The sequence below is a fragment of the Akanthomyces muscarius genome, chromosome 1 (genome assembly GCF_028009165.1).
Source record: "Akanthomyces muscarius strain Ve6 chromosome 1, whole genome shotgun sequence".
In the NCBI taxonomy this organism is placed as follows: Eukaryota; Fungi; Ascomycota; class Sordariomycetes; order Hypocreales; family Cordycipitaceae; genus Akanthomyces; species Akanthomyces muscarius.
This window is the reverse complement of record NC_079241.1, coordinates 6,573,426-6,586,523: the sequence shown is the minus strand read 5'-3', so window position 1 is coordinate 6,586,523 and position 13,098 is coordinate 6,573,426. Positions and strand designations below refer to the sequence as shown.

The 13,098-nt window shown below is 54.0% G+C and overlaps 8 protein-coding genes across 8 annotated transcripts; 4 read left to right on the top strand and 4 right to left on the bottom strand.

Moving 5' to 3' along the window:
• Window positions 1–314: 314 nt before the first annotated feature.
• On the bottom strand, window positions 315–944 carry LMH87_007233 (uncharacterized protein; the record flags this gene model as incomplete). Its single annotated transcript, XM_056192290.1, has 1 exon — window positions 315–944. One exon carries the CDS (start codon window positions 942–944, stop codon window positions 315–317), a length of 630 nt encoding a protein of 209 aa, XP_056060524.1.
• Window positions 945–1,279: 335 nt separating this feature from the next.
• Window positions 1,280–2,114, top strand: LMH87_007232 (uncharacterized protein; the record flags this gene model as incomplete). The annotated part of the gene is made up of 2 exons (XM_056192289.1): window positions 1,280–1,282; window positions 1,335–2,114. The coding sequence occupies 2 exons, from the start codon at window positions 1,280–1,282 to the stop codon at window positions 2,112–2,114; spliced, it is 783 nt and encodes a 260-aa protein (XP_056060523.1).
• A 717-nt stretch (window positions 2,115–2,831) lies between these two features.
• Window positions 2,832–4,177, top strand: LMH87_007231 (uncharacterized protein; the record flags this gene model as incomplete). The annotated part of the gene is made up of 6 exons (XM_056192288.1): window positions 2,832–2,914; window positions 2,976–2,989; window positions 3,059–3,078; window positions 3,138–3,247; window positions 3,307–3,638; window positions 3,699–4,177. 6 exons carry the CDS (start codon window positions 2,832–2,834, stop codon window positions 4,175–4,177), a joined length of 1,038 nt encoding a protein of 345 aa, XP_056060522.1.
• Window positions 4,178–4,577: 400 nt separating this feature from the next.
• On the bottom strand, window positions 4,578–6,317 carry LMH87_007230 (uncharacterized protein; the record flags this gene model as incomplete). Its single annotated transcript, XM_056192286.1, has 1 exon — window positions 4,578–6,317. The coding sequence occupies one exon, from the start codon at window positions 6,315–6,317 to the stop codon at window positions 4,578–4,580; it is 1,740 nt and encodes a 579-aa protein (XP_056060521.1).
• A 481-nt stretch (window positions 6,318–6,798) lies between these two features.
• On the bottom strand, window positions 6,799–7,543 carry LMH87_007229 (uncharacterized protein; the record flags this gene model as incomplete). Its single annotated transcript, XM_056192285.1, has 2 exons — window positions 6,799–7,460; window positions 7,513–7,543. 2 exons carry the CDS (start codon window positions 7,541–7,543, stop codon window positions 6,799–6,801), a joined length of 693 nt encoding a protein of 230 aa, XP_056060520.1.
• A 284-nt stretch (window positions 7,544–7,827) lies between these two features.
• Window positions 7,828–8,946, top strand: LMH87_007228 (uncharacterized protein; the record flags this gene model as incomplete). Its single annotated transcript, XM_056192284.1, has 1 exon — window positions 7,828–8,946. The coding sequence occupies one exon, from the start codon at window positions 7,828–7,830 to the stop codon at window positions 8,944–8,946; it is 1,119 nt and encodes a 372-aa protein (XP_056060519.1).
• Window positions 8,947–9,209: 263 nt separating this feature from the next.
• LMH87_007227 (uncharacterized protein) lies at window positions 9,210–9,963 on the bottom strand (the record flags this gene model as incomplete). Its single annotated transcript, XM_056192283.1, has 2 exons — window positions 9,210–9,835; window positions 9,897–9,963. The coding sequence occupies 2 exons, from the start codon at window positions 9,961–9,963 to the stop codon at window positions 9,210–9,212; spliced, it is 693 nt and encodes a 230-aa protein (XP_056060518.1).
• Window positions 9,964–10,732: 769 nt separating this feature from the next.
• LMH87_007226 (uncharacterized protein) lies at window positions 10,733–12,853 on the top strand (the record flags this gene model as incomplete). The annotated part of the gene is made up of 2 exons (XM_056192282.1): window positions 10,733–10,970; window positions 11,025–12,853. The coding sequence occupies 2 exons, from the start codon at window positions 10,733–10,735 to the stop codon at window positions 12,851–12,853; spliced, it is 2,067 nt and encodes a 688-aa protein (XP_056060517.1).
• Between the last annotated feature and the right edge of the window lie 245 nt (window positions 12,854–13,098).

The window sequence follows — 13,098 nt, the reverse complement described above, 5'->3', positions numbered from 1 at the left end:
TTTTCTGTTTTCCCGCGTGTGTATAGCTCGGCGGTTTAGTTCAGCTTGGAGTTGGGCGCTTTCTTACTTTCAACCGCGATCGTTTATATTATACCATTGCTGTTGGCGATGATTTCTACACAAATGATAAATACACTGTTTCTAGTCTCTACAAGTCACACAGATAGAATGGCAAGCGGTCTTTTCGTTGCATACTTTGAAGTTGTTATACATTGGACTTGTAACCCTGATAAATATGGTACAACCGGTGGCTACCGGATTATCGAACACGCTTCTTGCTTCTCGCTCCTTGCTTCTCGCTCCTCGCTTCTCGCTCATTGACTTTCGATGTCCTCGACAGTCTTGATTGTCAAGTCAGATATTCTCAGGATGGTATATCGATGCTTGCTCGTGGCTCGGCGGGCACGACGTGTCCTCCTCTTCTTCTTGATCTTGATGCGCAACGGTTCGGATTCGGTGCCTAGTACCGTCGCGCGGCACTCGAAAACGCTTTCGTTGATGTGCGGTGCGCCCTTCATCGTGTAGTCGCGGCTGCCAAGAACACTGGCCCGGTTCAGACGCAGAACGTCGCCGGGTAGCACACCCGGCATGCGGAACGGTAAACGGATTTGATCACCCTCCTGGACGAGGTAGGGGAAGCCGTGGATGTGGACCGTGATGTAGTGACCAGGCTGGGCGGCGAGGAAAGGGAGCAGGTTTTTAACCGAGTCGTCAATCGCCTTGGGGGGCGGCGAAGGATGGCTCTTCTTCAGAGCGATGGGCCGAGGCTGGCCCTCGCTCGGATTGGTCGCATTTTTGGCGTGCTTTGTCGAAATGGGCTCGACAATCGGGGGTGTGGTGTTGAAGGCTCGCGCAGACGAGACAATTGAGGCGGCGCGCTTTCCGAATAGACGCTGCGAGGGAGCCCGAAGCTCCAGGACGGAGCGGAGGAGTGCCCGGCTCATTGTGATATAGTGCTGCCCCAACTTGGCGATGCGCTGCACCGAGACTTGTGACGCGGTCGTTTTTGGATACTCACAAGCTAAAAAGTTATAGGGACACTGGGAGCTTGATGCGTAGAGCAGCAGCTCGGCGGATTAGCGTGGCTCCGGGCTCCGGCCGCACAGCGAAGTTTTGGGCGGTCCCTAGCCACCGACTTTGAGTCAAGTGGGGCAACCCGCCACAGTGCATCCAGCTTTTTTTTGCCGTCAACTCTCCATCCTGAAGTTTTCAAAAAAGTTCAAGCGGTAGGCGCTCAAGAAACAGTTTCCCAGTATATTGTTTGCGCAACACCGACAACATGGTACGTTGTGATGCCAAGTTCAAGTGTCGAATATCTTCTAACAGCCGAATAGCCTCAGAACGAGTATATGGAGAGATGGCGCAAGCTGCACGGCCGCCGTCTCGATCACGAGGAGCGTCTGCGCAAGAAGACGGCCCGTGAGGGACACAAGGCCTCGCAGGACGCGCAGAACCTGCGCGGTCTCCGTGCCAAGCTGTACCAGAAGAAGCGCCACCATGAGAAGATCCAGATGAAGAAGCAGATCAAGGCCCACGAGGAGCGCAACGTCAAGACGGCCGACGAAAAGGAGCCCTCGACGCCCATGCCCGCCTACCTGCTGGACCGAACGAACCCGCAAAACGCAAAGGCTCTCAGCAGCGCCATCAAGAACAAGCGTGCCGAAAAGGCGGCCAAGTTTAGCGTGCCCCTGCCCAAGGTCCGCGGCATCAGCGAGGAGGAAATGTTCAAGGTGGTCAAGACCGGCAAGAAGATCCAGCAGCGTGCGTGGAAGCGCATGGTCACCAAGCCCACCTTTGTCGGCCCCGACTTCACGCGTCGCAACCCCAAGTTTGAGCGCTTCATCCGCCCCATGGGTCTGCGCTACAAGAAGGCCAACGTCACGCATCCTGAGTTGGGCGTCACCGTTCAGCTTCCCATCATCTCCGTCAAGAAGAACCCCCAGAACCCCATGTACACGCAGCTGGGTGTTCTGACCAAGGGGACCGTCATTGAGGTGAATGTCAGCGAACTGGGTCTCGTCACCGCTGGTGGCAAGGTTGTCTGGGGTCGCTACGCCCAGGTCACCAACAATCCCGAGAATGAGGGCTGCATCAATAGTGTTCTGCTGGTATAAAGTTCAAGACGTATAAAGCTACATCGGAGGAAAAGATGGACGGACTGTTTTATTTGATTGCATGTACTGGCGTTTGGGTGTTTGCTTAGGCTGGTTTGAAGAGCAGAAGCTCGCAAATGGCCATGATATGACCAATCAATGTTAGATAAAATACTAGTAAAATCTACCGAATTACGCAAAGAGCACATCTCACAATTGTGAGACTGGTGTGTACCTATTGTACCTGAGGAACCACTTATTAGCGTGCGGCGTGGCCGGCCAGAAAAAAGTCCCTGAATCGCCATGTGAAAAAATATCGTTGATGGAGACAACAAGCAAATAAGCAAATAAGCAAAGCAGCCAAGCAAGACGAATTGGAATGATAAAAAAATGAGGAAAACTGTCTGCAGAAAAAGAGAAAAAGCAGAATATATCAAAACGTACACATGAAAAAGAAAAGACAGCAGAAAACGCAAAACATAGAAAAAGGACAGCTACCCGAATCGGCACCTGAGGCGGGGCAGGCCGAGGTGGGGTCTTGTGCTGCCCAGCACCTTTCGCCCAGGCGGTGACCTCGAAATTATTTTCTGCCCGCAAACATACCATCCTGCATCAGCACCCCGCCGTTGTATCGTTGTGTCCGTTGAAAGTTTCTCCCCGGGACTTTGTGCTTTATTTTTGCTGTATCGATATATCGTTCTCAGTTTCTGCAAATTCCCCCCCTACAATCCCACCAAAATGAGCGGCGATAAGATGGAGGTTGAGCTCGCCGAGCAGAGCCTCAAGACCATGGAGCACAGCGAACAGCACTACTTCAAGAGGTATGTTGATTTTTTTTTAGCTTGCGCAGCTTGACAATGTATGCTAATGCGCGCTTTGCAGCTACGATCACCATGGTATGATCCATTGCTGATATTGTGTGACATTTGCACCTGCTAACCCGCGCTCTCGCTCGCGCAAAACAGGCATCCACGAGGAGATGCTGGTATGTAGCCCCAATCAATCCTTTTTGTCCAGCCATGGCACATCTGACAATCTCTGCAGAAGGACGAAGTGCGCACCCGATCCTACATGAACTCCATTATGCAGAACAAGCACCTTTTTAAGGACAAGGTTGTTCTTGATGTCGGCTGTGGTACCGCCATTCTCTCCATGTGAGCCCCTCGCCGAGCTGTTCTACACCGACCCGCGATTGCATACTAACGTGCTGCAGGTTCGCCGCCAAGGCTGGCGCCAAGCATGTGATTGGTGTCGACATGTCGACCATCATCTTCAAGGCCCGTGAGATTGTCGAGGCCAACGGCCTGTCCGACAAGATCACTCTCATCCAGGGTAAGATGGAGGAGATTAAGCTGCCCTTCCCCAAGGTGGACATTATCATCTCCGAGTGGATGGGCTACTTCCTCCTCTACGAATCCATGCTGGACACTGTCTTGTACGCCCGCGACACCTACCTCGAGAAGGACGGCCTCATCTTCCCCGACAAGGCCACCATTTTCTTTGCGGGTATCGAGGATGGCGATTACAAGGAGGAGAAGATTGGATGTAAGCTTAACACCTATTCCTTCGTCGTCCGCACGTGAACCAAGAGTCTAACAGAGGTAGTCTGGGACAATGTCTACGGCTTCGATTACACTGCCATGAAGAAGACGGCCCTCTCCGAACCCCTCGTTGACACTGTCGATATCAAGACCGTCGTCACCGACCCCACCCCCGTCCTCACCCTGGACCTGTACACCTGCACCGTCGCCGATCTCGCCTTTGAGACGGCCTTTAACCTGAGCGTCAAGCGTGACGACTTTATCCACGCCCTCGTCTCGTGGTTCGACATTGACTTTACCGCCTGCCACAAGCCCATCCGCTTCTCCACCGGCCCGCACACAAAGTACACCCACTGGAAGCAAACCGTCTTCTACCTCAAGGACGTCCTCACCGCCCAGGAGGGCGAGGAGATCCAGTGCAACCTCAAGGTCAAGCCCAACGAGAAGAACCGCCGCGACCTCGACATTGACCTCGCCTACAACTTCCAGAGCAGCGACAGCAACCGCTCCGCCCAAGCTCTGTGCGACTACCGCATGAGCTGAGCGCCGTCTTCAAGATGGCGGATCTTTATTTTGGTTTATGAAAATTACGCATCATTTCCGGTTTACAAAATAAAAAAAGTGATGAGGGATTCTTATATTGTTGCGACCCCATTCCGAGCAAACACGCATGACGGAGTGGCCCTGGCTCGCAGTACGGGAAACATCAAAGGGTATAAAAACTAGAGGCGCATGGATGATGATTTTTATTTATTTATGACATCTTGTTGGCATGGGACTAAGCACAACAGGTGCGGTATGTGGCGTGGTAGAAGATTTAGAGTATACATGCTTGTTACATGCAGTTTCCATTCCGCGTACATGTGCTGCTCCCCACACTCTTTGTGATTCTGCTGTTGCAACGGTTGCGTAGCAGGGTTCGTTTCGTCGTGAGCTCATCTTATCAAGCGTAGTCGCCCCAAATTTCAGCAATGCACTGGCTCAGGTTCTTGCTAAACTTCTTCTTGCCCACGAGGTGGCCCAGCTCCGCAAAGACCAGGTCGGCCTTTCGCTTCCTGCCCGCCTCGCCCGGGCCGCAGCGGCGGTACGCATCGACAAGCTCGTGGGGCGTCTTCCACTTGCGCTGGATCTCGAGCGCGCGCTCGCCCGTCACGCGGCGCGTCGTCATGAGCATCTTGAGAAAGACGTCTTTGAGCGTCATCGTCTCCGACTTGGACGCCAGCGACGCAAAGGCCGCGTACGTAATGTAGTAGCTGGTCTCTGGCTCCGTCTCCCGTAGGTGCGTGAGGAGGGGCATGTAGTTTTGCGCCGTGAGCACCGTTGTCGGGATGACGTGCAAGGGCTTGCGCTCGTACTTGGACTTGAGCATCTGCGTCATGCGCGCCAGATATTTAATCGTGTCGTCCATTTTCGCGGTGCGCTTGACAAAGTACCCGTTGACGACCTGCGTCGACGCAATGGCCGACTGCACGGCCTCCTCGTAGCGGCTGTACGAGGCGGCGTCCATGGCAATCTCCTCGATGATGTAGACGACGCGGGTGGCGCCGGAGCGCTTGAGGCGAAACTTTTGCTCGTGGAAGCGGCCGTCCTTGATGCTGCCAATCAGGTCGTCGAGGCGCTTGCGTTCCACGATCCAGTCGAGGACAATCTCGTCGCCCTCGGCGCCGTGGCGGGCGAGCAGCGATGGGTCGTGGCACTTGGCGATCCACTGGGCGTCGCCGACCTCGAGGTTGCGCATGAGGGCCTTGACGCCCTGCTTGGCGAGCTCTTCCTGCATGTAGTCGCGGTCCGTCTTGGCGCGGACCTCGCGCACGTCGAGAAGCAAGTGTACGGTGAAGGAACCGGGTGCGAGCCGGACAGGCGTGAACTTGGGGATGGAGCTGTCGTCGGCTGCTACTTGCGGGCCATCTGCTACAGTGTCGCGGACAAGGCGTTGCGCTTCGGAAATGATGGCCAGTTCTGGCGACAGTGACGGAGTCCGCTCTGCAGGAGGCGGTAGCGCTGGGATATTCCCTGTGATGCTGTTGCTTCCAGACTCTTCAGTCTGCATTCCATTCGCGCGTTTGATGCGTTTTGCGACTTCCCAGCCTTCGTCTGTGAGTGCATAGCGACGAAGAGGTCGGCCGCGCTCATAAACCATTTCCTTTTGCAGCAACGTCTTCATCGAGCTCCATGCCGTGTAGAATTTTGTCGGGTCACTTGGAGCACTAAACGATGCATCACAATGTGGCTGTGCGATTTCGATGAGCTCCGTCTTGGTGAGGCCCGTTGAGACGTCCTCTGGGAGAGTGGCGAGTGCTATAATTAGGGCATAAGGGCCGGAACGAAGAGTCGGCACGTATGCTTTTGGTTGGCGCTTCTTCTTGGTTTTCCCACCTTCCTGCGGTGCGTCGCCTTCTGCTTCTTTTTCGCGCTGCTTTTTCAGTCGTGGATGTTCTGGCATCGGCAGGCCATTTTCCTGGCAATGCTTCTTGAGGTTCTCCTCCAGCCGATCGCACAGCTTCGGGCCAAAGCCCTTGAGCTGCTGAAGCTCAGAAGGGTGCTGAAATGTGAGAGGGCATGCTTTCAGAGCATCATATGCGCGCTTATATGTCGTAATTCCTTTCGAGTTGCGCTCCCTGGCTAGGTCGAGCCATTCTTTGACCCAGGCAAGAAGCTGGGGATTGGCACAGTCCTCGTCCATCGTGTCGGCTTGGAGCGTGTTTCAAAGATCTCTGCAGCAAGCTTAACATCCATCATGTAACCAAAATTATGAGCAAAGGTTTCGCCTTCCCTATGGAGTTGAGCATAGCGACCAGCGCGATTCACGGTTGATAGTTGTGGAAGGACGCGTGTGGAACCTTCTGTAGCGCCAGGTGCACGCGCAAGCACGTGAAATACTCATGGCAAGCTGTCACGCAGCACTGGTGAAAGAAAATCGCTGGCAAATTATAGGGTTATAATAATAGCGAACAGTGGCTCCGCGCTATTCTATTTATATATATTGCCCCATGTATTCTTCTACATTTTCTTTTGTTGATGTTGTTGAGGTCGTGCATCGTAGTTACTACCGTTAAATGGAGCACGAAGTGTAACTACCTAACACGTGAATAAGATTGGTACTTTGATTCATGCTATTGTACAGTCAATGCTAAAAATGCCAATTTGAGTATCCTTGCCTCGATCTATTGCTTCAGCTTGTTGGCAATAATTTTCTCGACAATTTTCTCCAGCAGCGGGATGGATTCGCCGTCGCCAGAGCCCAGAATACCAGCAAGTGACTTTTCAGCATACTTGGCCATCATGTCGACCTCAATGTTGACACTGTCACCCGCAGTCTTCCCGCTAAGCACAACTTTTTCTTGCGAGTAGGAGATGAGCATAATCTGGAACCAGCCTTCCTTGTCGTTGACCTGCGTCACGGTCAAGCTGGTACCGTCAATGGCAATGAAGCCCTTGTAGACAATGTAGCGCAGCATATCGCGGTTCTTAGGCTGGAAGCGAAAGGTAATGGCGTTGCCATCTTGTTCGGCGAGCAGAATCTCGGCAATGGTATCGACGTGTCCTTGCACAAAATGGCCGCCCATGCGTGTATCGGCGCGGACAGCAGGCTCCAGATTCACACGGCTATTCTCGGACAGCCCGCCCAGGTTGGTGATGCGTAGGGTCTCGGGTGCAACTCCGACTTCAAAGTGGTTGTCCTTGAACGATGTGACGGTCAAACAGACGCCGTTCACGGCAATAGAGTCACCATCGCGGCAGTCTTTGAGAAGGGACGAACCAGGCGCGATGGTAATTGTCATCTCGGCGCTTCCAGTGGCGGCATCTCTATCCAGACGTGTAATCACTCGATCGCAGTTAGTCATGCGCCAATAATGCTTGTACATGAGGGGTCATACAGCCAATATCTTCAACGATGCCGGTGAACATGGTGACGGTTGAGCAGATTTTGGGATTTCGGTTTAGACGTAATGAAGAGATCAACAAGAGAATTGTTATATTATTCCAGTAATTTGTACCTCGGTTCGGCCGGCTTGTTGGAATGGGATGGGTGACTGAAGAAGCCCCGCGACCGTTGTGGTGCAGGTCCGCTTATCGATTAGCACCAGCCAAAAATTTTAGGCCCAATGTTCCAACTGAGGGGACCAGGCCAAGCTCGACTCTTTTCTTTTGCGCAAACACGTTTTCTTTCCTCACAAAAGCTCTCTTTCAAAATGGCGCCGAGTCGACCCGAAAAGAAGGAAAAGTCCGATCCGGGCGCCCTTCTAGACGACGCCGAGACCCTATTCGAAGTCGGCAACATTGAGGAAGCGATTGGCCTCGCCGACAAGGCCTTGACGACGACTGGCGAAGGCGGCGATTTCGAGCTCCGAGCCGTCAACCTCCTTGCTCTGCTACACATTGAAGACGGCGAAGTGGAGGAAGCCCGCTCATTTTTTGAGCGCGCCGCCAACATTGACAAGGATGGCGAAATGGACGAAAAGGTCGGTGGCGGTCCCGAAAAGTTTCTGTTCCTCGCCGAGCTCAGCGAAGAGGGCGGCCAGGACACTGTCAAGTGGTTCGATCGCGGCGCCGCGGCGCTCCGCAAACAGATTCAGACCCTCGACGCCGTCAGCAACAAGACTCCCGAGCAGAAGGCCGCATACCAAGAGAAGCAAAAGAAGCTCGGCGGAGTGCTCTGCGCCGTCGCCGAAGTTTACATGACAGATCTGTCGTGGGAAGAGGATGCCGAGCAGCGCTGCGAGGCGCTCGTCACAGAGGCCATGATGATTGCGCCCGGCTCGTCCGAGACGTGGCAGACGGTCGCCAATGTGCGCATCTCACAGGAGCGCAACGACGAAGCCCGTACTGCCCTCAAACGCAGCCTGGAGCTTTGGCAGGACCTCGCCCCCGAAGACCCCGCTGTGCCCGACTTCCCGACCCGCATTGCGCTGGCCCGTCTGCTTCTCGAGACGGAAATGATGGAGGATGCGCTCGTGGTTCTCGAGCGTCTCGTCACCGACGACGACGAGAGCATCGAGGCTTGGTATCTCGGTGGCTGGGCGCTGTACCTGGCCGGCGAGAAGTTCCGCGATGCCAAGGGCAGTGCAAACGGTGCCGACCCTTCGGAGGATCTTACGATTACCTGGAAGTCGTCGCGACGCTGGCTGGCCCAGTGCCTGAAACTCTTCGACGTCCAGGAGTACGAGGACGAAAGACTGGGCGAGCACGCCGTCGAGCTCGTTCTCAGCATTAATAAGGAGATTGGCGAGCCCGAGGAGGGCGAGGACGAGTGGGACGTCGCCAGCGATGAGGACGAGGATGATGATGAGGACGAGGAAATGGAGGACTAAAGCATGAGAGAGATTGGACACACGAAAATGAAGGACTGGGATACACAAAAGGACAACGAAGGACTTGATTGCGCATTTAGACGGCGTTGAGGCAGCCTCGCATGATGATATAACACTTGGATTTAATGATAGGCATGAATATAGAGGTCACAGACCGAAGAAGCGTATATCTCTTTACGCGTGCGGCATGTCGTGTAGCTGAGAGTTATGAAGCGTCAACTAGTATTTTACAATTTTTACTGATTTCATTTCTTGGACTTTATCTATGCCGCCTCGACAGCGAGCTTTTCCATTCCTTCCACAGGTGCATCCTCGTCCTCGTCGCCCTCGTCAACCTTGCCCACCAGGCCGCGCTCCCACAGCTGGCGTCCCGAGAGCTTGACCGGCTCCTTGATCTTTGCCTTTTTCAGCTCCGCCAGCCTCTCCTCCTCCTCGCGCACGCGCTCCTCCTCCATCTCCTGGAGGAAGCCCTCGCGCCACTTGAGGAACGTCTCCGGGTTCACGGGCGTGCCCTGAAACTTTTTGTTCTCCTCCTGCTCGACGGCCGCGCGCCGCTCCTCGTCGGCCTGCGCCACGGCGTCCTTGCGCTCCTGCACCAGCTGCTCCGCGGCGTCCTTGAGGGCGGACACGATGGTGAAGACCATGGCCATGCCCATGTTTTCTTGGATCGTCTCCTGGACGCTGGCGAGCAGGTGCTCACGGTCGTCGCCCGTGTCAAAGTGCTCGGTGGCGCCGCCATCGGCCGCGGCCATGATCTCGAGGTCGGGGGCTACATCCGGGTACTCTGCCGGGTAGCGGACGGAGAGGAGGAATTTCGGAGGCTCCTCATCTTCGGGGTAGTCGGGGATGTCCAGGGCGATGGATATTCTGAATTCTGTCTCCGAGACATCTGCACAGCGAGTTAGGATCTCTTCAAGGGAGGGGCACACTGTCACGGGTGGACGCCGTACCTGTGATTTCTTCTGGGAAAATGGAGTCGAGAACTTCTCGCTCCTCAACCTGCTCTTCACGACCCATGATGTTGAACCTGGTAACCTAACCGACAATAGGCACTTCAAGCTGTCAAAGAGAGACTGCCCCTCTATCGCAAGGCCTGGAGTGGGTAGGTAGGCTAGCGTCGCGTTGCGCCGCTGGAGTTCAGGACTACAACATGCTGCTTACTAACTTGACAGTATAAGTGCCACCAGAGTAGTATTCTGGTGGCCTTTATTTCTCTAACAATGATCCCGGACACTATACTCTAAGACAAAGTAGAGGGCGACTTAAAATTGTGCCCAACGCAGTTTCTGGCCGAGCAAGCGGTCAGAAATCAACTGTCAGCCATAGCAGCATAATTAGACGGTTCAGAAGGCTAACAGCGAGACGGCGTCCAGGCAGTTATTAGTGACGGACAGAGCCACCGCTTTAGTGTGGAAAGAGAAGCATATTGCCGGGGAAAATTGATTTAAAACTAGAAGTTAATTTCTTTGATGATGTCTCTTTTATAATCTGCTGTTTCTCATCTGTCTCAAAAATAAAATATCCTTCCTGGTTGCTTCATTCACAATCGCGCTCTCATTGGCATCCGCCTAATAGTGCATCCTGTAGCGCGGGGTCTGGTGCATCCATTTAGGCTTAGTGCTGCTTCACCGCCTGGCAGATTGCAAAAAATTTGGAAAGCGGAAAGCGCAGAAGAAGGCTTGCAACTTTTTGGTGCAGACGTTGGGTCCGCTGTAAAAAGTCCATTCTGCTTCGCCAGACCTGCTTTTCTCATAACAATTTCCAAGAAAAGCAATCATATCGGAAAATGGCTACCAAATCTTCTGCCGTGGGTAGCAAGAGGAAGGCTACAATGGGAGATAAGGGGAAGCCCAGCGCCGTGGCCAAAAAGGCCCGTCTTGACGGAAACAAAAAGGCTGCGCCAGTCGATCAAGGCTCGGACGATTCTGAAGACTTTTCCGATTCTGACGACGGCGGCGTCCAGCTCGATAACAAGAAGGAGGGCAAGCCTTCGATTAAAGGCTACCAAAAGACGTTTGAGCCAGGTATGCGGGACACAATGGATTGGACTTAGGAACTCTGGCTAATATGGATTTCAGGCCAAAGCTCTCGCGAAGCGCACGCCAAACAGAAGCAGCTTGCAGCCGAGCGCAAGGCCGCTAAGCCCCTTGCCGACGAAGTCCAGCGCACGAAAAAGATTTGGGAGCGACTGCGCCGAAAGTCTCACGTCCCCAAGGAGGAGCGCCAGGAACTCGTTGCCGAACTCTTCACCATCATTACCGGCCGCATGAAGGACTTTGTCCTCAAGCACGATGCTGTCCGCGCAGTCCAGACCGCCATCAAGTATGCCACTACCGAGCAGCGCAAACTGATTGCCCGCGAACTCGAGGGTAGCTACGCACAATTGGCCGAGAGCCGTTACGCCAAGTTCCTTATCGGCAAGCTCATGGTGCAGAACGACGACGAGATCCGTGACCTCATCATTCCCAACTTTTACGGCCGAGTCCGCAAATTGATCAACCATTCCGAAGCCTCGTGGATTCTGGACGACATCTACCGTACTGTTGCGACCAAGGAACAAAAGGCTTACCTGCTCCGCGAGTGGTACGGCCCTGAATTCACCCTCAAGGAGCTGACCAAGGACAAGGTTGTAACGGCCAACCTCAAGGAAATTCTTGCCGACACACCCAGCAAACGCGGCCCCATTATGAAGTCGCTGCTCGAAATGATCAACACACTTGTGCAGAAGCGCATGAGCGGCTTCACCATGCTGCACGACGCCATGCTTCAGTACTATCTGGCCACGGAGCCCGGCTCGGAGGAGTTCACGGAATTTTTGGAGCTGATCAAGGGCGACGAGACCAACGATTTACTCAAGAACTTGGCATTTACACGCTCAGGCTCGCGACTGGTCTGCCTGATGCTTGCGTACGGCAGCGCAAAGGACAGAAAGCAGCTGCTCAAGAGCTACAAGGACACATTCTTGACCATGGCCGGCGATCAACATGCTCACCTGGTCATTCTTACCGCATACGACGTTATTGATGATACCAAGCTTACCGCCAAGTCCATTTTCCCTGAACTCGTTGGCGAGAAGAACGAGGAGATCGTAATCAACATTGTTGGCGCCGTCAACAATCCACATGCTAGGTTGGCTTTCATGTACCTCTTCGAGGGCATGTCCAAATCTCTTTTCCCTCCTGGTAGCACATTCGCGCAAGAACTTCTTAACGAAGTTCACGAGATTCGCAAGACGACGAGTAAGAAGGACGAAGATGCCCGTCGCCAAGAACTTATTGCTACCCTTATTCCCCATCTCCTCGAAGCCATTGCTACCGCCCCGTCCGACCTCATGGCCACGGCGTTTGGCTGCCAGTTTATTGCAGATATCCTTCTGTTCAACACTGGCGACAAAGCTGCCGCCTTGGAAGCGGTGGCCCAGGCCGCCAAGGGCAACCCCAACGAGGAGGTGCCGGAGGACGAGTTGCAGCCTCAGGTCCACGTCTCCAAGACGCCATTTGGCGGCCGCATGCTCAAGTCTCTCATTCAAGGCGGCCGTTTCGACAAGGCCGCGGGCAAGATTATCCCCTGCGAGCCGGCGCTGGGATTCTCAAACATTCTATATCCTGTGATTTCAGACTACATTGTGGACTGGGCGACAGGCCCCAGCTCCTTTGTGGTGGTGGCACTGCTCGAGGCTAGCGACTTTAGCGACGCCGAGGCTGTGAGAAAGACACTCAAGAAGAATAAAAAGCTCCTGGATAAGGCAGCCAAGGAGCAGACGCCGGAGCAAAAAGCGGCCCAGGAGGCCCGGGAGCTGGCGGCGGAAGCAGACAAGGAGGCTGGCAAGAAGAAGGCTGCCAACAAGAAGAAGTTTGAGCCGGCGGTAGGAAACAGCGGCAGCAAGCTGCTGCTGGAGAAGTTGTAGGGAAAAGTATCTGTCATGAAACGCAAACGTGGCTGTGTTGCTTCTAGCGGTTAGACTCATTGTGTATTAAACGGAAAAGATATAGGCGTCCTTGATAGGAAGTTTTTGTTTCATCTGCATTATTTACTGAGAATTTATGTATCTTTTGTTTCTCGTTATTTGCTATCCGTGTTCCAAGACGCGGCTGAGGTTTCACAACACGGGCGGGCGGCTGGTGGCTGACCACCCTCTTCGATGGCTGGGTG